Source organism: Pelobates fuscus, chromosome 3 (genome assembly GCF_036172605.1).
Source record: "Pelobates fuscus isolate aPelFus1 chromosome 3, aPelFus1.pri, whole genome shotgun sequence".
Classification (NCBI taxonomy): Eukaryota; Metazoa; Chordata; class Amphibia; order Anura; family Pelobatidae; genus Pelobates; species Pelobates fuscus.
This window is the reverse complement of record NC_086319.1, coordinates 159,703,600-159,727,472: the sequence shown is the minus strand read 5'-3', so window position 1 is coordinate 159,727,472 and position 23,873 is coordinate 159,703,600. Positions and strand designations below refer to the sequence as shown.

The 23,873-nt window shown below is 40.4% G+C and overlaps 1 protein-coding gene across 1 annotated transcript in view; it reads left to right on the top strand.

Moving 5' to 3' along the window:
- Positions 1-3,721: 3,721 nt before the first annotated feature.
- The window catches only part of CREB3L2 (cAMP responsive element binding protein 3 like 2), a 46,595-nt gene continuing 26,443 nt past the window's right edge, over positions 3,722-23,873 (top strand). Inside the window, exon 1 of the mRNA XM_063447575.1 lies at positions 3,722-4,190. Coding sequence (XP_063303645.1) covers positions 4,095-4,190 — 96 coding nt within the window. The 5' untranslated portion in view covers positions 3,722-4,094. The remainder of the gene's footprint in view (positions 4,191-23,873) is intronic.

Below are 23,873 nucleotides of genomic sequence, written 5' to 3'. Positions count from 1 at the left end.
GCAGCATTCTCCCTATAGATGGGCTAGCTTCTGTCAGGGTACCTGAAGTCTCTACCTCTGAGAGAGGTAGAGACTTAGAAGTTTATCCGTCCGGACGGCATGTCTCCTCGGTCCCTTGCGGTTCACCCGGTCTTGCAAACGCCGGCCGCGAGGGAGTCACTTCCTTTTCTAGCACGACGTTCGGAAGCCGACGTCATGACGCCAACCCGGAACGGCCTGTCACTCAATTCTGTGGAGACGAATCAGGACTCGTCGGAGGCGTGTCCTCTCTCCCAAACCAGGGTATTTAACAGTGTTCCTCTCATTTACTCATTGCCCTGTCGTGGTTCTAGCCAGCCTAGTCTCGCAGTGCTCTTGTATCCTTGTTATCCTTTTGGTTTTGACCCGGCTTGTTTGTACTATTCTGCTTTATCTGTATTCCTTTGACCCGGCTTGTCCCTCGCTTACCTGTCTTCTCGTTCCCCCGACCTCGGCTTGTCTCTGACCATTCTCTACTCTTTCTGTGCGTTAGTCCGGCCATTCTAAGGTCCGGTATACGTACCTTTCTACTGTTTGTACTCTGCGTGTTGGATCCCTGTCCCGATCCTGACAGCTTCATGTTATAACTGGCAGCATTCTCCCTATTAATGGGCTAGCTCCCTGTTATAACTGGCAGCATTCTCCCTATAGATGGGCTAGCTCCATGTTATAACTGGCAGCATTCTCCCTATAGATGGGCTAGCTCCACGTTATAACTGGCAGCATTCTCACTATAGATGGGCTAGCTCCACGTTATAACTGGCAGCATTCTCAGTATAGATGGGCTAGCTCCACGTTATAACTGGCAGCATTCTCCCTATAGATGGGCTAGCTCCATGTTATAACTGGCAGCACTCTCCCTATAGATGGGCTAGCTCCATGTTATAACTGGCAGCATTCTCCCTATAGATGGGTTAGCTCCCTGTTATAACTGGCAGCATTCTCCCTATAGATGGGTTAGCTCCCTGTTATAACTGGCAGCATTCTCCCTATAGATGGGCTAGCTCCATGTTATAACTGGCAGCATTCTCCCTATAGATGGGTTAGCTCCACGTTATAACTGGCAGCATTCTCCCTATAGATGGGCTAGCTCCACGTTATAACTGGCAGCATTCTCCCTATAGATGGGCTTGCTCCATGTTATAACTGGCAGCACTCTCCCTATAGATGGGCTTGCTCCATGTTATAACTGGCAGCACTCTCCCTATAGATGGGCTAGCTCCATGTTATAACTGGCAGCATTCTCCCTATAGATGGGCTTGCTCCATGTTATAACTGGCAGCACTCTCCCTATAGATGGGCTAGCTCCATGTTATAACTGGCAGCATTCTCCCTATAGATGGGCTAGCTCCATGTTATAACTGGCAGCATTCTCCCTATAGATGGGCTAGCTCCATGTTATAACTGGCAGCATTCTCCCTATAGATGGGTTAGCTCCCTGTTATAACTGGCAGCATTCTCCCTATAGATGGGTTAGCTCCCTGTTATAACTGGCAGCATTCTCCCTATAGATGGGCTAGCTCCATGTTATAACTGGCAGCATTCTCCCTATAGATGGGTTAGCTCCACGTTATAACTGGCAGCATTCTCCCTATAGATGGGCTAGCTCCACGTTATAACTGGCAGCATTCTCCCTATAGATGGGCTAGCTCCACGTTATAACTGGCAGCATTCTCCCTATAGATGGGCTTGCTCCATGTTATAACTGGCAGCACTCTCCCTATAGATGGGCTTGCTCCATGTTATAACTGGCAGCACTCTCCCTATAGATGGGCTAGCTCCATGTTATAACTGGCAGCACTCTCCCTATAGATGGGCTTGCTCCATGTTATAACTGGCAGCACTCTCCCTATAGATGGGCTAGCTCCATGTTATAACTGGCAGCATTCTCCCTATAGATGGGCTAGCTCCATGTTATAACTGGCAGCATTCTCCCTATAGATGGGCTAGCTCCATGTTATAACTGGCAGCATTCTCCCTATAGATGGGCTAGCTCCATGTTATAACTGGCAGCATTCTCCCTATAGATGGGCTAGCTCCATGTTATAACTGGCAGCATTCTCCCTATAGATGGGTTAGCTCCATGTTATAACTGGCAGCACTCTCCCTATAGATGGGCTAGCTCCATGTTATAACTGGCAGCATTCTCCCTATAGATGGGCTTGCTCCATGTTATAACTGGCAGCATTCTCCCTATAGATGGGCTAGCTCCATGTTATAACTGGCAGCATTCTCCCTATAGATGGGCTAGCTCCATGTTATAACTGGCAGCATTCTCCCTATAGATGGGCTAGCTCCATGTTATAACTGGCAGCATTCTCCCTATAGATGGGCTAGCTCCATGTTATAACTGGCAGCATTCTCCCTATAGATGGGCTAGCTCCATGTTATAACTGGCAGCATTCTCCCTATAGATGGGCTAGCTCCATGTTATAACTGGCAGCATTCTCCCTATAGATGGGCTAGCTCCATGTTATAACTGGCAGCATTCTCCCTATAGATGGGCTAGCTCCATGTTATAACTGGCAGCATTCTCCCTATAGATGGGCTAGCTCCATGTTATAACTGGCAGCATTCTCCCTATAGATGGGCTAGCTCCATGTTATAACTGGCAGCATTCTCCCTATAGATGGGCTAGCTCCATGTTATAGCTGGCAGCACTCTCTCTATAGATGGGCTAGCTCCATGTTATAACTGGCAGCATTCTCCCTATAGATGGGCTAGCTCCATGTTATAACTGGCAGCATTCTCCCTATAGATGGGCTAGCTCCATGTTATAACTGGCAGCATTCTCCCTATAGATGGGCTAGCTCCATGTTATAACTGGCAGCATTCTCCCTATAGATGGGCTAGCTCCATGTTATAACTGGCAGCATTCTCCCTATAGATGGGCTAGCTCCATGTTATAACTGGCAGCATTCTCCCTATAGATGGGCTAGCTCCATGTTATAACTGGCAGCATTCTCCCTATAGATGGGCTAGCTCCATGTTATAACTGGCAGCATTCTCCCTATAGATGGGCTAGCTCCATGTTATAACTGGCAGCATTCTCCCTATAGATGGGCTAGCTCCATGTTATAACTGGCAGCATTCTCCCTATAGATGGGCTAGCTCCATGTTATAACTGGCAGCATTCTCCCTATAGATGGGCTAGCTCCATGTTATAGCTGGCAGCACTCTCTCTATAGATGGGCTAGCTCCATGTTATAACTGGCAGCATTCTCCCTATAGATGGGCTAGCTCCATGTTATAACTGGCAGCATTCTCCCTATAGATGGGCTAGCTCAGTGATAGCCAGCTCTCCTCTCCCTACTGAGTGCCCAGTCAGTTAGTCCCGGGAAGCACTGCTCTCCGCCCGCAGTTGGTCAGGCTAATATTCTTGTCCTTATTTAATTGGCTGCGCATAATCACGTAAAGTTTTTTATTGGTTAGAAAAAACGCCAATTCAAGCTCAAATCCCGCCTACTACTGACTCGTCACTGCTCCTTTCCCTTTCTCATTGGCTAGTGGATTAATTTCACATCTGCTGACCCCGCCCACATTCCAATGCTTTAACTGTTTTGCCCAAGAACTCTCGATGACTGGTTGCTTTCCCTGATGGTCGAACCCTTGTTGAGGATGATTGGTTGACGCTGGCGAAGGGGCGGGGCTTGATTGCTGGAGGGCGGTGACGGCTGGGATTGTCTGTCAGTCTGAACGAGGACTTTGAAGAGAGCGAGTACCTGAGGTTGACAAGATCTGGTATTATTACCCTGACCTCCCGGAGGACCTAACTGAGCTTTATACATAGGAGAGAGCCTGCCCCAAGAGCTTACATGACCATTGCTATATAATCCATGAGAGCATCACTGCCAGCACACTAAACAGCCAATACATAGAATTATCAGCCAATATCCACTCTTTGGGGCCACAGAAACCCCATTTAAACCCAGCTATCACACACATTACTAATAGCCTGTTGGCTGACAGCTGTTGAGAAAGAAAATCAGTAGATTCTACATAAATTATTCTTAATTATTTAATTTTTATAGTAAATAGATATTTATATTCTTTAAAGCGATATTAACTGCATTGGCATGGAGATATTGGAGAGTGGGGACCCGGTGATGCAGTGGGACCGCAAGCTCAGCGAGCTGTCAGAGGTCCAGGAGAATGACTCTCTCTATAATACGGTGAGAAACATTTCATTTGTTTTATTTAATATATATATATATAAAATATTTCAAGTGAGATTAAAAACACGCCTCGTTACTTCGCTAAAAGTGTCCATGGCTTGGTCATTGTACCATTTTGTAGAGGGACATTTGATGTCATGAACATCTGGTTATTGAAATGGGTTGTTGTGCAGTTTCGTCAAACTTACGGTCTCTTAGGTGGATTGGAAGCATTAAAAATGGTTAAATTATCAGATGTTAACCCGGTTTAATTTGAAATATTTGACGACTCAATATAGTGTCAGATACGCAATCATATTTCAAATAGATATTGTAGTTTGACTCATAATTTAATACCCAACTGTAAATTCTCATTAATTCAAGGTTCTATATGGGTATTTCGTTATAGCAATTTATATTGGTTTGGATCTGTATAGATGCTGGCTCCCTTAAGGTTTCTATCATGCAGATGTTAAGGCTCTGCACACCTGGATAGTTGCCAAGACTAAGCACAGCTGTGTATGGGGGGGGGGGGGGGGGACTGAATTACTTGTGTATGTTTAAATGTCACAAATGTGCTGATTTGTGCACAAATACCTATTTCTGGCCTTCTAGCAGATGTTGTGCTTTATTTCCTATTATTTTTTTGAGTTGGAGGGCCACGGTTCTAGATTCACATTTACAATCTTTACATTAAAAAGGGAGCTTTATTACGGAGACTCTTTAATGCCCCGTCATTTAAAATAATTCAGCCTAGTTATAGCTGTATTAATAAGCACTCACATCCCCCACAAGCTTAGAGTTTGGGGGATCAGCAATGTAACCCTAACCTTTATGGACACACTTATGATCGCATATGCAATACAGTGCCATTGCATTTCAAATGCAATTTTTATATAGGGACTTTTTCAACAATTCTGAAGATTGTGCATCACCTTATAACCATACTTTCAGAATCTTGGTACTTTCCAACCGTGTAAAATGAAATCCTCTCTACGTTGATGTGTAACCTTAAATGTTTACTATCACTACATCCAATTCTGATATGGATTGTCTGATATTGGATTGCATTGCAGGGACAGAGATATAACATGGGACATGTTAGGAAACATCACAAGGGTAAAATGAAATAAAAAAAGAACAAACATTTTATGTTGATGAATTAAACAGATGGGCAAACAAATGCAAGAAGGCAGGCGCTCTGTAAATAGGATATACCTTAAAGGTCAACATATCTTGCATGAGTGGAAACTTTGACCTTTTCCGTGAATTTAAATTGTTTGGAGAGTCGTTTTGTGTCTTTGTTTGCTGTTCCTGTTTGATCTGTCCTGAATCTTGTCACTGTTTTTCCTCTGTTTTTTCACAGAGGAGGTTTACTGTAATCTATTCCTAGAAAACAGCAGCAGGGACAGACTAGAACAACAACTCTCTGACTTGAGGTTTAAGACGAGCTAGTGATGCGGTCACGATCACCTCTAAAAATGACAATAAAACCATGTCATTGTGAGAGCACCCACTATTCCTCCTATGTTTGCTAAGATAGGCAAGAGTTGCATGCCTACAAAGTATATTCATAGAATTGTGGTTTAATAATTAACTCTGTACAGCAAGATTGCTTCTATTTTTTTCTTCTTTGTTTTTATTTTTTTCCTTTTGGTTTCTCTTATTTTTTTTTTACCAAGTCTAGCGATCAGCGTCTAATTCTGACATTAGCTGAGCATATCTGTTAAGATGTTTATCGGATGTACACACATACGAACTTTGATACATGTATCTTGAGCAGGCCTCTTAGGCAGGGAAGGCAGGAATGGAGGCTATACAGATGTCATACAAATGAGTATCTTTGCATGTCTTTACATGCCATAATATGTCTGCATGTATGTACTTGTCAGTGGGTCAGATCTGTCACTTCCATTACATTAGCCGGTTCAGCAAGTCCCTCAGGACAAACATGTCAACTTCAGAAATGATGGGATAAAGTTTATTGTTACTACAATCTGTGGGTGCACACTTCTCTTCACTGTTATTGTATTGTATGGCCTTAGTCTGGCAGCTGGGAAAATAAATAATTGAAGAACTTTGAGTGAGTGCAAGGATTTTCTATTGAATGTATATGGCACTGTGGAATATAGACTTGTATATTAAATTGTAAACACTGGTACAAGTGATATTCCTGGTTGGAGTGTAACTCTATTTTTAATATGTTATAAGGAAAATGTATTAAAAACATGCAAACACAAATCTTCATGTTTTGCAAAGACATTGTCAGTCAATCCTGATCCTTCCATTGTTTTTCATGGGAGCACTGGAAATAAACAGTTTGTCTTGTATGTTAAAAACAAACCACCTTCTCAGCAAATTGTACTGCAACAATGTGACCTTTGTTAATTTGACAAGTAGTTCTGTATGCGGCACCTTTTATTCATAAATAGATAGTACATAGCTAGAGGTGTCCACAGTAAAGAAACATGATCAAAGCCAAGTTAAATATAGACACTGTCACTCTCAGGTTCAATTCAAACCGAAGGAAAGGCAAATTCCAAGGGGAGGGGGGCACTTGTCTCTTCTTGCCCTATGCTGTGGACGACCATGAACGCAGCCCATTGAAGTCATTTATGGGTTTTGCCCACGTCAAGTGAAGTAACACAGCTGTAGCAATTTCAGCAAATACGGTACCCATATTTTATTTGCACAATGTAGACAATACATTAAAACATACAAACAAAAATACCTTTGTTGCTGCTAAATTGAGGTCTATTAAAGGGACACTCCAGGCACCCAGACCACTTCTGCTCATTGGAGTGTTCTGGGTGCCAACTCCCACTACCCTTAACCCTGCAAGTGTAATTATTGCAGTTTTTCATAAACTGCAATATTTACATTGCAGGGTTAACTCCACCTCTAGTGGCTGTCTATTAGACAGCCACTAGAGGTCACTTCCTGGGTTCTAGCACAGGTTTCCTGTGCTAGAGCGTCGCTGGACGTCCTCACGCTGTGTGAGGACCTCCAGCGTCGCTCAAAACCCCATAGGAAAGCATTGAAATGATTTTTTAATGCTTTCCTATGGGGAGACGTAATGCGCATGCGCGGCATTTCCGCGCATGCGCATTAGGTCTCCTCGGCCGGTGAGCGAGATTAGTCTCGCCCACCGGCCGACGTAATCATTAGGAGGAGCGTCGCGGAGGCGGAGACAGCGGCGAGGGACATCGCCGCTGTCCCAGGTAAGTGACTGAAGGGGTTTTCACCCCTTCAGTAACCGGGGATTGGTGGGTGGGTGGGAGGGAGAGGCACCCTCCAGTGCCAGAAAAACGGATCGTTTTTCTGGCACTGGAGTTTCCCTTTAAGACCAAAAGGTAGCAGAAAATCTTTTAACCCTGGCACTCATGCGTGATTAAAGGGACACTATAGGCACCAAGACCACTACAGCTTATTGTAGTGGTTCTGGGCCATAGAGACTGCCACTGCAGATTTAGTGGTGTAAACACTGCCAATGTAAAAGGCAGTGTTTACATTGCTGCCTAATGCCATCTATAGTGGCTGTCATTTGGAGCTTTTTTGGGTTTGCTCTGCTTGGAGACGCTAAACGCTCCCCATATAGATGCATTAAATCAATGCATCTCTCCGAGTAGATGCTGATTGGCGCTGCAAGGTGATTTTCCACACATGTGCACTGGCTTGTCCAATGCTTCCTTACATTAGGATTGATGATCTTAATCAGCAAAGGTGGTTCGACGGCACAGAGGCTGGCGCCATAGGAAATAAGGTGAGTAAATCTGCTTTTAAAAAAAAAAATAATAATAATAATTCTGAGGACTCTGAATATAAAAAGATAATATGACACTGACGCATTAGAAATAGTTTTTGTATTGTAGTGTTCCTTTATGGCAGGTCTCAAAATGTCAGGTCCTAGGCAAGTCTTAAGGATCCATGGTGGACTCACTAGGGGTGAATTTCTACTTGCCAGGGCTGAGTTTACACCCTTTACTTCACAATACACCAGCACACCAGATCCCAGCTTCCGTTCTTCTTTCTGTGTGCAGAAGATAGGCATTCCCTTTATCTCCATTGGAAGAGCTGAGCTTGTCCCATGGACCACTGTTCATCATGTGTTTATGGGATATGTAGTTTAGAGCTTCAACAGCTTACTTTGTGAAAACTCAAATGAAACCGCTATGCAAGCTGATATCAGCCAGCTTCATGCCACTTTCTCCATCATAGAGGCTCTATCTGTGAAGACTTCTGAGGAAGTGGAGACATTCAGGACATGCTCCACCTCTACCAGTCATTTTTGCAAGTGGTTGCAGTAGTAATAAACTGTGTGCACTGCAGAAAAGCTTGGACAATTCAATTCTTTGCAACATAAAAGGAGTGTCACTTTAATAGAGTGAGAGGCTATAAAAAGAGGGTGCTCCTTGCACAATGACCTATGCAAGGCTCATAATTGAGCATGAAGACTGAAGTCTTCTTTAAAAAAGGCTACAGATATTGTCTGTGCATGAATAAGACAATCAGTCCAGGTGTCCCTCGCTGATCTTTGTCTACAAGTTTTTAAATGCTTAAAGAATACCCCAAACACCATAACCACTACACCTCTCTTCATCAGCTTTATTGGAGGCAGACAGCGTTAACCTGCAGACTATTGCAAACTATTCTTAAATGGTTTGACTACTTACAATAGGGAAGCGCCAGAGTTCTTCTAACACTATAACCACTTTAGCAAACTGTAATGTTCATTTAACTAGGGATAAGTAGAGTAAGATATTATAATTTCTAGTTTGAAAGAGACTCCCATTGTTTTTTTGAGAGGTAATAATTGTGAACTCAGGTTCTGGGATAACTGGAGACCAAGAGAGCAAATGGCATATAATTTAATGCAGACTGGCACTTTCCTTAAACCAAAACAGAAAATTATACTCCTCCGCAAAAGACTATATTTAAACATTTCTTCTCTTAGAAGCTTGCTGTGCAGTTTTTTGTATTTCTTTTTTTTTTTTTTTATACAGGTATTCCTGCTATACTTTTTAGTGACAGTGTTGCTTGCTGTAGTATCTTTTGTCTATTTCCTTGACAGTGTATGTGCAAATAGAGATATTTGCGTGGCTGGAATTCTATAACAGACGTGACTCACAGAAGATTACTTGCTACACAAAGAATTTGGAGACATTACCAGGGGGTTGCAAACGTTAGAAAAAAATCAGACAAACTGGAGAAATTCTTCATCTCGTCTAATTTAGCCTAAAATCCTGAATAACTCCAAATACAATGTATCATTTAAAAGAGGAGCCCACAAGTTTAAAATGCCCTTTCAAACTCATAGATACTCGATAACATAGCATGGTACATTCTGTGCTGAGTGGCAAAGGACTGCATGCTAGTACATCAAATGAAAACAACCTAGCAACATTTATAAATGGCATTAGCGAATTCATGACCTAGTGATAGCCATTTATGTAATTAAGCAATTTAGAGTAAGAACATAGTATTCTATTTATGCAAATTACTGATTTAATCTGGATCAAATGTACTTTGCTGTCAGTATTATTTATGGGGAGCTCTGTGATGCATTTAACCCCTTAAGGACACATGACATTTGTGACATGTCATGATTCCCTTTTATTCCAGAAGTTTGGTCCTTAAGGGGTTAACCAAAGAAAGGCAGAGACTAAATGGTAAATTATACACATATGTAAGTATTTGTAGGTTTGCATATTTGGTAGTATATTATACACTCAATTATTCCAAGGAAGTGTGTACACCTGGGGACCTAAATTACTTTTTCTTGTGTATGTGCCTGTTCTTGAATACCATTTACAGTTGCAGACAAGGTGGATTCACTAGGGTGGAATGCATGTCTGGAATAAATCATCATGCTGTGCGTCAGGCTTTCCTCTGCAAGAATAACCCACCACTGCACTTTTAAATCTGAACCCAGCACTGCACTTTTTAATCTCCTGAGCAACAAATGAAACCTGTAACTACACGCTGGCTTGCTGAAGTGAGCATCACTGCTGATAATGATATTCAAAAAAACAGGCAATACAACAAATAGAAGAATTAAAAAAAAAAAAAAAAAAATCTCTCTTAAAGCTACAGACCTGTTGCCTGCAGCCTTTGCAAGCCCTCCCATCTTTCCCCAACTTTCAGTCTGTGCCAGGGAATACACCAATCAGAGGCTTCTCATTGGGAAGCCTCTATGCTGGAGCCATGAGCGCACTCATGAATGCGGTTGTGGCTTTTATGTGGACAGAAGCAAAAGAAAAACAACCTGGTTGTCAGTTAGCGGTGTTTCTGTCCCTAATTCTAAAATTGGCGATTTCTAAAAGATCAGTAATTTTATTAACTGCCACAAATATGATACTGTAGACACTTCAGCATTTCAGCAAGTGTTCCAACAATTCCTTGTAAAGGAAATACATGCTTATGAACAAATATTGTTTGTGCTTATGAGAGGTTTTTTGTTGTTGATAAGCCTGACTGAGTTCTAGTTGATAATATGAAATTATTATTTATAAAGTATCACCATATTCCGTAGTGTGGTACAAAGGGCCCGCAAGACATACACATAAGTTCAATGCATAAATTTGACTCACAAGAACAAGAGGTACCGTAATTAGGACCCTGCTCAAATGAGTTTACAATCTAAAGTAGATAATCTCCCAGATTAACCCGTGAAGCATGCAGGAATAGCAAGAAAGAAATATATATATATTTTTTGTTTGACTCCTATATTTCTAATGATTTCCTGTCAGTAATACGGTGACCTAAGATTGTTTGTTTGAAAATGATGAAATATTGTTATTTATGCTGGTGAATATGTTTTATACGAGTGCAGGTACTTCCGTTTGTACATTAAGCACTAATGCTTAATTACTCATCCTACCTAAATAATAATCAGAATAATTGAAATACCTTATTTTTTAGATAATTAGTACAATGATCTGGCATGCCAAGTAGTCAACGAAACCGCCATCAAAATGTTGAAAATTAATATTACCATTTAAATGCCTCCACTTGTTTAGAATTAAGTTGTTTCCAGTGAATATCTATTTGCATATCACTCTTTCTAGGAATCACTGTAATTACCCGGCAAATGTTTTCCATTAACTTTAGATTAAGGCCCTGCCAAACAATACGAGGCTCTGATAAACATTCATTATATGATACTGTTGGGGAAATCATATTTATTGCAACAGGCCTGTCACAGCATTTATATCGCTATTCTTTAATGAAGGTGCTGGGTGCCTATGGAAAATACATTCTACAGGGCTCTATTAAAATCACAGTTACTGGTAATTTGTGTCTTTTACTAGTTTCCCTAATTAAATGGGCTGCATGTATGTGAGTTCACTTCATATTTACGGCTGCACATAAGTTGCATGCTAATTGGAAGTACTGCAAAGAGGTTACTGTAAGACATCTTACCTAAAGGCAATGTTTCTGCAGAACTGTAATCACAAGGGGAAAATGTGTTATATACCATATTTACGCAAATCCTAAATTTTTGAAACCAGGACACTGAAAAATGTTTTTGCTGGCGAATGTAATGCTCATTTATACAAGAAGATACTACTATACAACATTGTGCTAAAATGAAAATGTTTATTGCCATATACCATAGTAACATTGATGGTTTTTAAATTTTAGTGTTACATGTTAAGTCTATTCTTTCTTAAAAGACCACTATAGGGCCAGGAAAACAAACTCGTTTTCCTGGCCCTATAGTGTTAATAGGTCCCCCCCCCACCATTATGGCCCCCTCCTGCCGGGCTCTAGGGGGGGGAAGGGGTTAAACACTTACCTTTCTCCAGCGCCAGGCTCCCTCGGCGCTGGGGACTCTCCTCCCTCTTCTGATGTCATTTGCCGAATGCGCATGCGCGGCAAGAGCCACGTGCGCATTCAATCAGTCCATAGGAAAGCATTTCTCAATATAAATGAAAATATGTAATGCAAATTTAGTTTTATGCAGTATTCTAAAAAGAAGCAATATTATATTTTCATTACTTACAGCATGCCAAAAGTTAGTGATTATGTGTTTTATTAAAGTTATTTTTCTGTTGAGGGCATACACAAAATTAGCAATTTTTGTTTATTTGTTCAGAATTGTTGCTGTAGGGCAGTCATAAGAAATAGAGATGCAAACAGGTGAGAAGTTGTTTAAAGGGACACTGTCCCCGTTCTTCTGCCGGCGTGACCGCACATAAACTAAGCGGCCACGCCAACAGAAATATTACATACTTACCTTGGTCGCGGCAAACCGCTGCCCGACCTCCTTCTATTCCGGTCCCCAGCGAGTACGGTTTTAATTGGAGACTCGCCTTCGCCCATATCAAAATTTGCGCAAACGTGCATGCGACGTCACGTCATAGACGCACACGCACGTTTTGGGGTCAGAGGCCAGAGACAACCAATTACAGCCTCAGGAGGGTTATTTAAACTTGAATTACCTTTTGGTCCGTGCCCTGTCGTGGTTTCCTCTAGCTGGTTATCCGAGAGTGTGTTCCTGATCGTGTTTTTTTTTTCTGGTATTTGACTTTGGCTTTGTTTTGACTTCCCTGATTTCTGGTATTCTTGACTTCTGGCTTTCCTCATCATTGTGTCACGTTCTCTTTGTCCCTGACCTCGGCAAGAATTTTGACTATTCTCCGGTATGTTAAGTCCAGCCATTATAAGGTCCGGTTAAATGTTATCCTTAGTCCTAGGTGTGATACTGTTCTGTGTGCTGCATCAATTATAATCCTGACAGACACCCCCTAAAACAAATAAAGCAATATTCAGTTTTACAGTACCTGGTCTCTCCTCCACAATAAAAACAAATATTACTTACCTTTTCATCCACGGACAAGTACACTCTCGCTGCTGTCATTGACGACCGTCTCCCTTTCCTGTATGCTGCAAATATGACAAAGTGGCTAATAGTGGCAATACCGAGTAAAAAGCTTCTCTTGACTAATGTTACACTATGGCAGCTCTTCAATTCCTCTTGAACAATCAAGCATAATGAACCAGGAAACCCTCTTGTTTTTTTTCTTGAAATTGGCACTTTCATGAATGAGGACAAGGGGCACATGTTAAAGTAGTTTAGGGATTCAGAGTGCCCCTTTAACTCTGCAAACAGAACAGAAGTAGTTCACTCAATACCACAATGTCCCTCAGTTGGCATTAAAGGACCACTATAGACACCCAGACCACTTCAGCTCAATGAAGTGGTCTGGGTGCCAGGTCCCTCTAGTTTTAACCCTGCAGCTGAAAACATAGCTGTTTCAGAGAAAGCCTTTAGTGGCTGTCTCACTGACAGCCGCTAGAGGCAATTCCACGATTCTCACCGTGAAAATCGCAGTGAGAAGACGCTGGAAGTCCAAAGGAAAGTATTGAGTAATGCTTTCATATGGGCTGTTTGAATGTGCCCGCGGCTCTTGCCGCGCATGTACATTCTGATCTGACATCGGCAGGGGGTGGAGAGAGGGAGCCCGGCGCTGGAGAAAGGTAAGTGGCTGAAGGGAATTGGGGGACCTAATGACCTTAGGTTGGGGGGGACTTAATGACCCTATAGTGCCAGGAAAACGAGTTTGTTTTCCTGGCACTATAGTGCTCCTTTAATTGTGTCCTACTGACACAGCATCTTTTGTAAGTGCAATATTTTACAAAGTTAATTTCTGATCAGAGACCATGATAATGATACTATCATCTTGAAGCTTTGAACACTCTTCTCTGTAGACAGATTTTTAGTGTGCCAGTGTTCACTTACACTGTTTTATTTAATCTTATATTTACATTCCTAGAATTACTTAAAAGTGGGGGTTTTCCCTCACAGGCATCCTAAAAATCAATAACAGAGTTTTCTTCTGTTTGCTTTTAATTACAGCATGAAGTTAAGATTTTCTCGCTGTTGTAAAAGAGCTATATTCCGGTATTCCAGACGACCTTTATTTTTAACAAGAGTGCCCGAAATAAAGGGTGTTTCTACTATGAGACTTTACTACTATTTCTAAATATTGCTTTACATTGATGTAACCTGCTACTTATGGTTTTAATAGGCCTGCAGAGATGGTGCCAGTTATAATCCCTGTCTTCTAATAGCAGCCAGCTTCATACATCTCTGATCAGGGACTTTGTTTAACTCCATGGATAGGTCAGGGGGTGTGAGGATGAAGGAATATGTGAATGCTGCATTGTTAGACTATGGAGTTATACTGCTAGGACAATAATACTATCAGCATTGCTGCAGAAAATAGCTTGACTTTGACAAGTGTCGGGTTGCTGATTCAGAGAGATGGGTCTCTTTCGTGTTTTTGTTTATTTGATAATGGATTTCAAGATCAGAGACAACATGGGTTTACTTCAGGGAGATCATGCCAAACTAATCTTATTGATTTTTTTGATTGGGTAACTAAAATTATAGATCAGGGTGGTGCAGTAGACATTGCTTACCTAGATTTCAGTAAGGCTTTTGACACTGTTGCACATAGAAGGCTTATCAATAAACTACAATGAGTTTGGATTTTGGATTCCAATGAGTTTGGATTCCAATATTGTTGAATGGGTAAGGCAGTGGCTGAGTGACAGGCAACAGAGAGTTGTAGTCAATGGAGTATATTCGAAGCTTGGGCTTGTCACCAGTGGGGTACCTCAGGGATCTGTACTTGGACCCATTCTCTTTAATATTTTTATTAGTGATATTGCAGAAGGTCTTGATGGTAAGGTGTGTCTTTTTGCGGATGATACTAAGATATGTAACAGGGTTGATGTTCCAGGAGGGATAAGCCAAATGGAAAATGATTTAGGTAAACTAGAAAAATGGTCAGAGTTGTGGCAACTGACATTTAATGTGGATAAGTGCAAGATAATGCATCTTGGACGTAAAAACCCAAGGGCAGAGTACAGAATATTTGATAGAGTCCTAACCTCAACATCTAGGGAAAGGGATTTAGGGGTGATTATTTCTGATGACTTAAAGGTAGGCAGACAATGTAAAAGAGCAGCAGGAAATGCTAGCAGAATGCTTGGTTGTATAGGGAGAGGTATTAGCAGTAGAAAGAGGGACGTGCTCATGCCATTGTACAGAACACTGGTGAGACCTCACTTGGAGTACTGTACACAGTACTGGATACCCTATCTTCAGAAGGATATTGATACCTTAGAGAGAGTTCAAAGAAGGGCTACTAAACTGGTTCATGGATTGCAGGATAAAACTTACCAGGAAAGGTTAAAGGATCTTAACATGTATAGCTTGGAGGAAAGACGAGACAGGGGGGATATGATAGAAACATTTAAATACATAAAGGGAATCAACACAGTAAAGGAGGAGACTATATTTAAAAGAAGAAAAACTACCACAACAAGAGGACATAGTCTTAAATTAGAGGGGCAAAGGTTTAAAAATAATATCAGGAAGTATTACTTTACTGAGAGGGTAGTGGATGCATGGAATAGCCTTCCAGCTGAAGTGGTAGAGGTTAACACAGTAAAGGAGTTTAAGCATGCGTGGGATAGGCATAAGGCTATCCTAACTATAAGATAAGGCCAGGGACTAATGAAAGTATTTAGAAAACTGGGCAGACTAGATGGGCCGAATGGTTCTTATCTGCCGTCACATTCTATGTTTCTATGATAAAATTATTGCACACTGGAGTACATTTCCCACTGTCAAAAATTGGTCAAATTCACAGTAATACTTGATACTTAGATTAGAGACACACAGATCTCAATTATTTGTAGTATGTTCATTTAGAAAAAAGATCTTCAAACTATGCTGAGGTGATGGTCAGGAAGATCACCATAGTCTGTACTAGTAACTGAACAACTTTTAGATTTCAATGCCTATAGACCTATGTCATATAAATCAAATAAAAATTATGATTAAAGGTTTACCACTCTTCATTATGGGGCTCAAGTTCATGGGTCTGATCAGTACCATGGACTCAAGTTAAGCACAGATGTGTATATAGGAAACCAGTTCAAAAAGTACATTCTAAAACCAAAACATTGCCTGCTTTATCGCTAGATTAACTAAATAACAAGCAATCTGTTAATCAATCCTGATGTACAAATCAAAAATTAAAATATGATTTAATTTCTAACGATGGTGTCCCTCTTGAACATCCAATAGTTTTTGGATCTAACAGTTTCACATTGACTCATGTGTTCAGTGTTGCAGTGAAGACATTAACTGACAGGATAGAGGACTTTTGTTGATTGCGTTGCCCTGTTAAGATTTATGGAACTTGTTCTGTTGCCATAAAACCCAGCACATCTAGGTTGGTTAGTGGTTAAACTGGTAGGGGAGGGGGAGGGTCCCACAGACTTTGGTTACCTGAGGGTCTCTTTAAAGCGTTCCTTTCTTCATTGTGCTTGGAATTCTAGCAATGGTTCTGAACATTCCTCTGTCTGCTCTCACCTTAGTTGACTTCACAGCCGCAGACTGGGGGTGGGGTGGGGGATATCTCCATTTATTGAAATAAAGCTTCCAACATGCTGCTTCTCTGTATTTAGATCAAGCCAAAAAAATACACATACACATTTAATGAAGAGTTAATTTTTCCTCAGCATTTTAATCCCTTAGCATCTGGCCCAACTAACACTGTAGGAATCTTTCCATCTGACTCACAGGCTGGAACGATTTTTCTTCACTTTTCCCATGGATCAAGACCGATTCCAATAACCGCATTCTCTCTCCAAATTTTCACTGGAATGTGTTAAAAATTGATCTGTAACTTGCTATGGTGAGAGCTCATCTGAAATATTAAAGGGGTAGTAAGTGGCTTGTTTTTGTTTTGATTTTCCTTTTTACTGAGTCAAGGAATACGTTAGATGATAGATGTATTTTATGTATTATATACTTAGTGCAGAATAATAATATTTCAAATATAAATAAAACTGCACTGTCTCTCATTTATATTTTCTCACAGAGATCTGATTTCCCTCATCAAATCTAAACACAACCAGGAATTTGTTGAGATATCTTGGCCAATCCCTGGACTCCTGTAGATTTCCATGGGGAATAGTTAATATTAAGTATTTGTCGTTTAGTGAATACATTTTTCTCCAAGATCTATGTAAACAGAGGCTTTATTAAAACAAATACTAGCTGAACTAAACTTTGGAATGGAATGTCTTTACCTGTATGAAACATGATTTGACCTGATTACAAATATATTATTTCTTATTTATAAATTCCAGTAGACAGGTTAAGCAATGCTTGTCCCCGTAGTTTTTCTCTTTGAGACATGAATTTAACTGCCCCCTTTTCCCACACTAGTTTCCATTTTTACACGAGCACTCACTTTTTGTAGTATATATAAATATGTTAAAGAGCCACAATGCAAAGTAGGCAGTGTGTTAGTATATCACTGAGCTCTACAACTATAAACCGTATAATAATGTGTAACGGTGTATCACGTTGTGCTAAGGTAATAAAAATCAGCAATGTCAATTGTGTTTCAGTTTGAGTTTATGAGCACATAAGCCTGGTTCACTGCATATGCAATGTATATGAGGGGATCGCAGAGCTTTTCAAGAATGAATAAAATGGTAACATTTGGTGAGTGTAGCTTTACAATTATAATGAAACAAACAAAAACAAATTATAATAAAACAGTGTATATTAACATGCACATGCTAACTGCAGCTATATGTATATTATAGAGCTCCATCGCAATATTTGTTCATAACTAGTTCTTGGAGCTATAGCATTTTATATGCATTTTGTCCACTGTTGAACTATACTGAAATATATTCAGACATTGATCTCCTATAATGCCTATAACTACTATAATCACTACAAGCATATTGATGTTATTTTAGTACAAAGGTGCAGTCCCTCTTTGTTAGGTTTTTACTTATTTCAAACAGTTTTTGGGTGATTTGGGCACCCATGCTCTAGGGCATGGATAGGCAACCTTTGGCACCCCAGATGTTGTGGACACCCCCCCCCCTCCCCTCCTACCCCATAATACTCTTACACCCGTAATGCTGGCAAAACATCATGGGAGGTGTAGTCCAAAACATCTGGAGTGCCTAAAGTTGCCTATGCCTGCTCTAGGGTCTAGAGTCACTGAAATAATATCTGTAGAAATTTTGGATGGGAATTACAGGTTGTGAGTCTTAGCTCAGCCCTTGCAGCCCTTTGTTACTGTCCAAATTTAGACAGGTAATGTGAAAGTGAAACTCAAGTGTATCTTGGTGGCATCAGATGTACAACTTTGGGTGCCTGTGGAGACCCACTTTTTGTCAATCTACAACAGTTAACCATGATCTAGATTTTTTTAGCCATAAAATACCCTGTTGTTAATGAGTGGACACAGGACATGTTTCCAGATTATATTTTGGATGAAGATTTTAATTACAGTGACCATTATTTTTAAACAATGTGAAAAACAACATCATGTTCATGGAGGTGTACACTTTATCAGTACATACCTTGCAGGGTTAAACACACCTCTAGTGGCTGTCGTTCTGACAGACAAAAGATGCACTTCCTCAGTGATAACGGAGTCAGACTCGGTTCACAATTAAATGTTGCTCCTAGAGAGCATTTGATAGAGGCAGCTTGGTGATTTGTTGCGCATGTTCACTAGTCTTCCAATGCTTCCCGATGAGGAAACATTGCATTGTCTGAGATAATCAATCTTCATTATCTCAGCCAGGGAGAAGCAAAACTCAACTTTTTTTATTTTTTTAAATTCTTTATTTTTACTGTGCAAGAAAGATACAGGCATATGTAATGTGCCACAACAGCACGTATTGAACAGGCAATCAGCATTCGATTTGGCACTTGGATTCTGCACATTTTAGTAATTGTATTAAAACAAGCTAGACATAGATTTAGGCATGTAGCAAAGAGATGACACGGTAAACACATGTCAGTATTCAGTAATGAGACAATAGATTAAACTTTAACTGTTCTAACTGACAGCATAAAGGTGTATGCATATTAGGTTAAGGCATGTAACTGGTATCTTAAACAGAGGTATAATGCTATCACACACATCTCTAAGTAAGTAGTTGTGTTGCAGGCTATTCATGTATGTCTGATTATATATATATATATATATATATATATATATATATATATATATATATATATATATATAGAGTTCACTTACGGTGTGAGTTATCTAGACATATGAATGCTTAAGTGAACACAGGGTTAACAACATGCTTTGAGGATGTGAGGTGGGTGTAGGTAGTGGGAGACATAAGGTCACATGATTATACCTTACTAGGTAGAGTGACCGCTGGAGTGCAGTTTAAACATTGCGGTATGGTATACTATCAGGGTAAAATAGTGGCCATCAATACCATGGAGGATTCAGAGTTAGGCAACATAGTCCACTGTCCTTAACGAGTTTCTGGATCAGCCGATCCCCTTATTTGGGAAGCTCTTGGGGCATGCAAAGAGGTGGGTGGGTTCTCAAAACTCAACTTTTAAACCTTCACGTGGGCAGGACTCTTAAACGGGTAGAGGGACAATACGTGTCTTTATTCCTAATGCTATAATGTTCATTTAAATATGCTTGCTTTTATCTCCTACAAGATGCCAGTCACAGAATATACATAACTTAGTATAGATATTCTGGAACATTTGGCAAGACTGTCCTCTAAATATTGCTATCACTGCCCTCTGATACTCCTAATTAAATAACATACATAGAACTTTAGACTCTGGCCTCATGAAGCACACAATCAACAAGCAAATAATCAGATAGTTTGCAAGGAAAACAACGTTTTTCAGTTCAGCCCATTGCTTATATCTTCAATATTGTATCATGGCATTTTTCTTCATATGAGTAAACTATTGGCTCGTCATTAATTTTACTTACAATTCTGATTGGCTGGGTCAGTTCCAATGAGAATCAGAGCACACCAAAATACAGAGATTAACGTTTATCTGTGTTTTACTTTTTTATTTTTACATGGTTGTAGTTTAGCATGGTAAAAAGCCAGAAACAGGTAGTCAGTACGTGGCCCCCAGGCAAAGCATTTCCTACGAAGCTATTCAGCATTAGCCTCATAAGCGGATGATTCTTACCAGTTTGTGGAGTTAGAGTTTGACAATCTGCAACTCTCTAACAGGTGGATAACTTTAACTAATGAGGGATGATGGGAGAGTTTTTCTTGCTTGCAGATGATAGGGTTTAGTTTATTTATTTAACATAAATTTGCTTGCCGTTTATGAAACATCACAGGAGAAATTCATGCCCTCTCTGTGGCTGTGAACATCCTATCCAGTCTCTCCCATGCACTGCGTTTTATGCCTATGGACAGTTAGCTGTTAGCTTGTGAAAGAGTTCTGATAGATTGAGGCTCATGGAATACACACAAAACATGACTAGACTAGGACTTGTGAGATTTGAGGCACTGTCTTTATTTTTTTTTATTTTTTTTATTTTGCATATGATTAACTCCAGCCTAAAGTGTCCCTTTAACTCTACTTTAAATTAACAGAAGAGTTAAAAATCCTGCTTCCAGGTCTTTAAAAAAAAAAAAAAAAAAAAGTTGCATACTGTTAGTTTACCAACCTACCCCCTGCAAAGGATAAAGGGATGGATGTATTCTGTTATAAAGCATGCCTTGTAAACAGGGGTGTTGTGTAGTTTACTCTGGAACACACTGGTCCCCTGGGTTCCTATGTGGGGGAGACTCACACATCCTTTTCCAGATGTGTTCCAAGCCAGAACTAGCTTGGGATAGTCCAGGAAACCTTTCTCAAACACATGCACAATGACATCTTACATCTGGTCTAAGCTTACACAAGTTTCCCTCCCTACTACTCTGTCAAGGCTCCTTTGTTGCAAAACTTGCTCTTTTAATGCTACCCACTCAGCTCAAGTGCCTGCTTGTGCCAGACCCCAGTATACACTAGCCCTGCTGTTCACAGACAATGTGTTCCTTGATGTTGTTACTGAAATGGGTGATGTCATGTAAGGCAAATACTTAAATACTCAGCCATTTCTAAACGCCTAAAAATCACCCAAAAAGCACCATTTCATATCTTAAAGGAACATTCCAAGCACTGTAACATTTCATATTTCACGCTCTTTGATTAGATTATGGCACAGGGAGGTCCCGTGTCCCTTACTCTAGTCACTTATAAGAGCACACATTTGCACAAAATAGTGCAAGTAAATATTCTCTTCTCTACACTAGTACAGGGGTGGGCAACCTCTTCATAGTACTGTGCCAGAACAAGATCTTGAAGTCCCTTGTCGTGCCTTTTTTTTAATTTTATTTTTTTAAATTAGGGTGTGTATGTTGCCTTATTGTGCTATGGGTGCTGCAGTTGCTTTGTATTTGTGCATATGTAGGCTATTATTTTGTATATGTTCATGAGTAGCTTGTTGTATTGTGTATGATATTGTGTCGATTTGTCACAAAGTGTGTTTGGTGGTTTGTGTATGTGTTGGGCTGCTTGTTTAGTTGTGTGCATATATGTGGATTGTCAGTGGTGTTGTGTTTGTGAGGACTGTGTGTTTGTTTGTGTGTGGGCTGTTTGTATTATTTGTATGAGGAGGAGGCTTCTTCTGCATCTGATGTGGCTCAGATATGTACTATGCATGAATGTTTCATAATTTTACATGGTTCTCTGCTCATATGTGGGCTTTTTCACATGCATGTCACATTGTGCAAGACCTACCCCAGCAATTCATTTAAAAAGCTTTTAGGACAACCTATAGCTAACATATTGTTTTTAGAATGAATAACAATGTTTAAGATTTGTCTTTCCCTAAACGTGACTGTTTCTTTTTAAAGAGTTATGGTGACTGTCCTCTTTTTCTTGGTCCTGTTTGCTTACTCCATCCAGCTGTCTTACTGTATTTTACTTTCTCATAAACTGTTCCATTCCCCTTGGATCTGACTCCGTACTGGGCGGAGAATGGGGGAGAGCAGCAGGACGGCCAACTTAACACAGATGTTAAAAGTTCTACTGAAAGTCCTAACAAAAGGGTGGGGGTTTGGGGGAAGATGGCAGCCAAGTGCTAATGATGGGCAGATGTTTAAGAATATTACAGAGGTGTGGGTCAGGCTGGCTCTGCCAACTTGATGCAAGCTCATCTGAGTTGAAATCTGCCTTTTTGAGAGTCTGAGTCATGAGCTGCCACAATGCATGAACCAACTTGTTGACTGAGTGCAGTAAAGAAACACTATAGGGTCAGGAGCACAAATGTGTATTCCCGACCCTATAGTGTTAAAAACACTAAGGAGGTGGCTGGCCTCCCCCACGCTCCCCTCAAAAAAACGATAAAACTTGCCATAATACCAGCGCCGCGTTCCTATGGGAAAGAATTGTATTTGTTGAGATAGTCAATTCTGATGATCTCAACCAAGGAGGTTGGATGGGTGGCAGAGCCATACGCCGTGCTGACAGCATCTCCTTATAGAGATGCATTGAATCAGTGCATCTCAATGAGGAATGTTCAGTGATTCCATGCAATGCGTGGAGACACTGAACGTGTGCAGCACTGACCCAGGCAGCACCTCTAGTGGCCGCCTGAGTGACTGCAATGTAAACCCTGCCTTTTCTGTGAAAAGGCAGTGTTTACATCTAAATTCCTGCAGGGCACAGGCTATAGACACCAGAAAAACTACATTAAGCTGTAGTTGTTCTGGTGACCATAGTGTCCCTTTACTTGGAGTGTCCCCAATTAAAGCATACATTTAAAAAAAATGCTGTGCAGGCAATAGTAGCAATACAGCCTGTGTCTTCAGAAAGTTTTCTTGGACAGGGGACAAATCTACAATGTATATAAGTACTGTAACTTCTAGCCCCATCAAAGGGATTGCAAATCCTTTGGGAGGGAACTTGGTTGCCTTTACCTGTGGCGATATGTGTTTTAATTCTCATTTGTATACTCTCTCAAAGCCACCAGAAACCTAAACAAAGCCAGGTATCGTCACAGCATCTTTACATCAATGCCGAACACTCTTTTTTTTCTAGATTGAGATGGTCTAAAGAAGCCCAACTAGACTTTCCTGCTGGCACTTGACCTTAAGCCCCTTGTTACAGCCATGGCAGTTTAAGATAGTGTAATAAACAGGCCACGACTGATTTTTCATTTAACTAAATACCTTAACTTCATGGTCTATTTTATCTCTCTACAGGGATTTCTGTACAATACAAACCAATGTTGTGAAACTGACATCTGATTTTCTAATTAGCAAGAGCCCCTGGGTTTTTTTTGTTTTTCTTTGTTCTTAAATAAACAGAATCAGTGAGGTAAATTGTGTATTTTTTATGTGGTATGATTTTTTTTAAGGTTTTTTTTTAACTAATGGTTGAAAGGAGGGTAGGATGGGCAAAGAGAGCTAACTTTGACATTTGAATTGCAGTAGCCATGATTTCCTTGGTCTTGAGATCTGCTCTAGAGCTGGTCCTAGACCTGAATACTTAGTGATTTTGTCAAAAAAATTACTAGAGGCTGTATTTATAATTTATATATTGTATACCTGTGTCCCACTGGTGAGTTCTTTCTTTTTTATATATTCTAATCTACAAACAGCTGTCATATTGTCGTGCATTCAGTATTTACAGAATTATTAGCATTCAGCAAGTATCCTATCTTTTTCTGTTACAACTGCATTTAGAAGAATTAGACTTCCAAAGAAAATTGCCACATGGCTCATCTCCAGTTGGTATGCGTTTTAACTAGTCTATGAAATTCTGGTATGTTACACTGACTAGTGCATTCTGGGAGACTGGCAGAT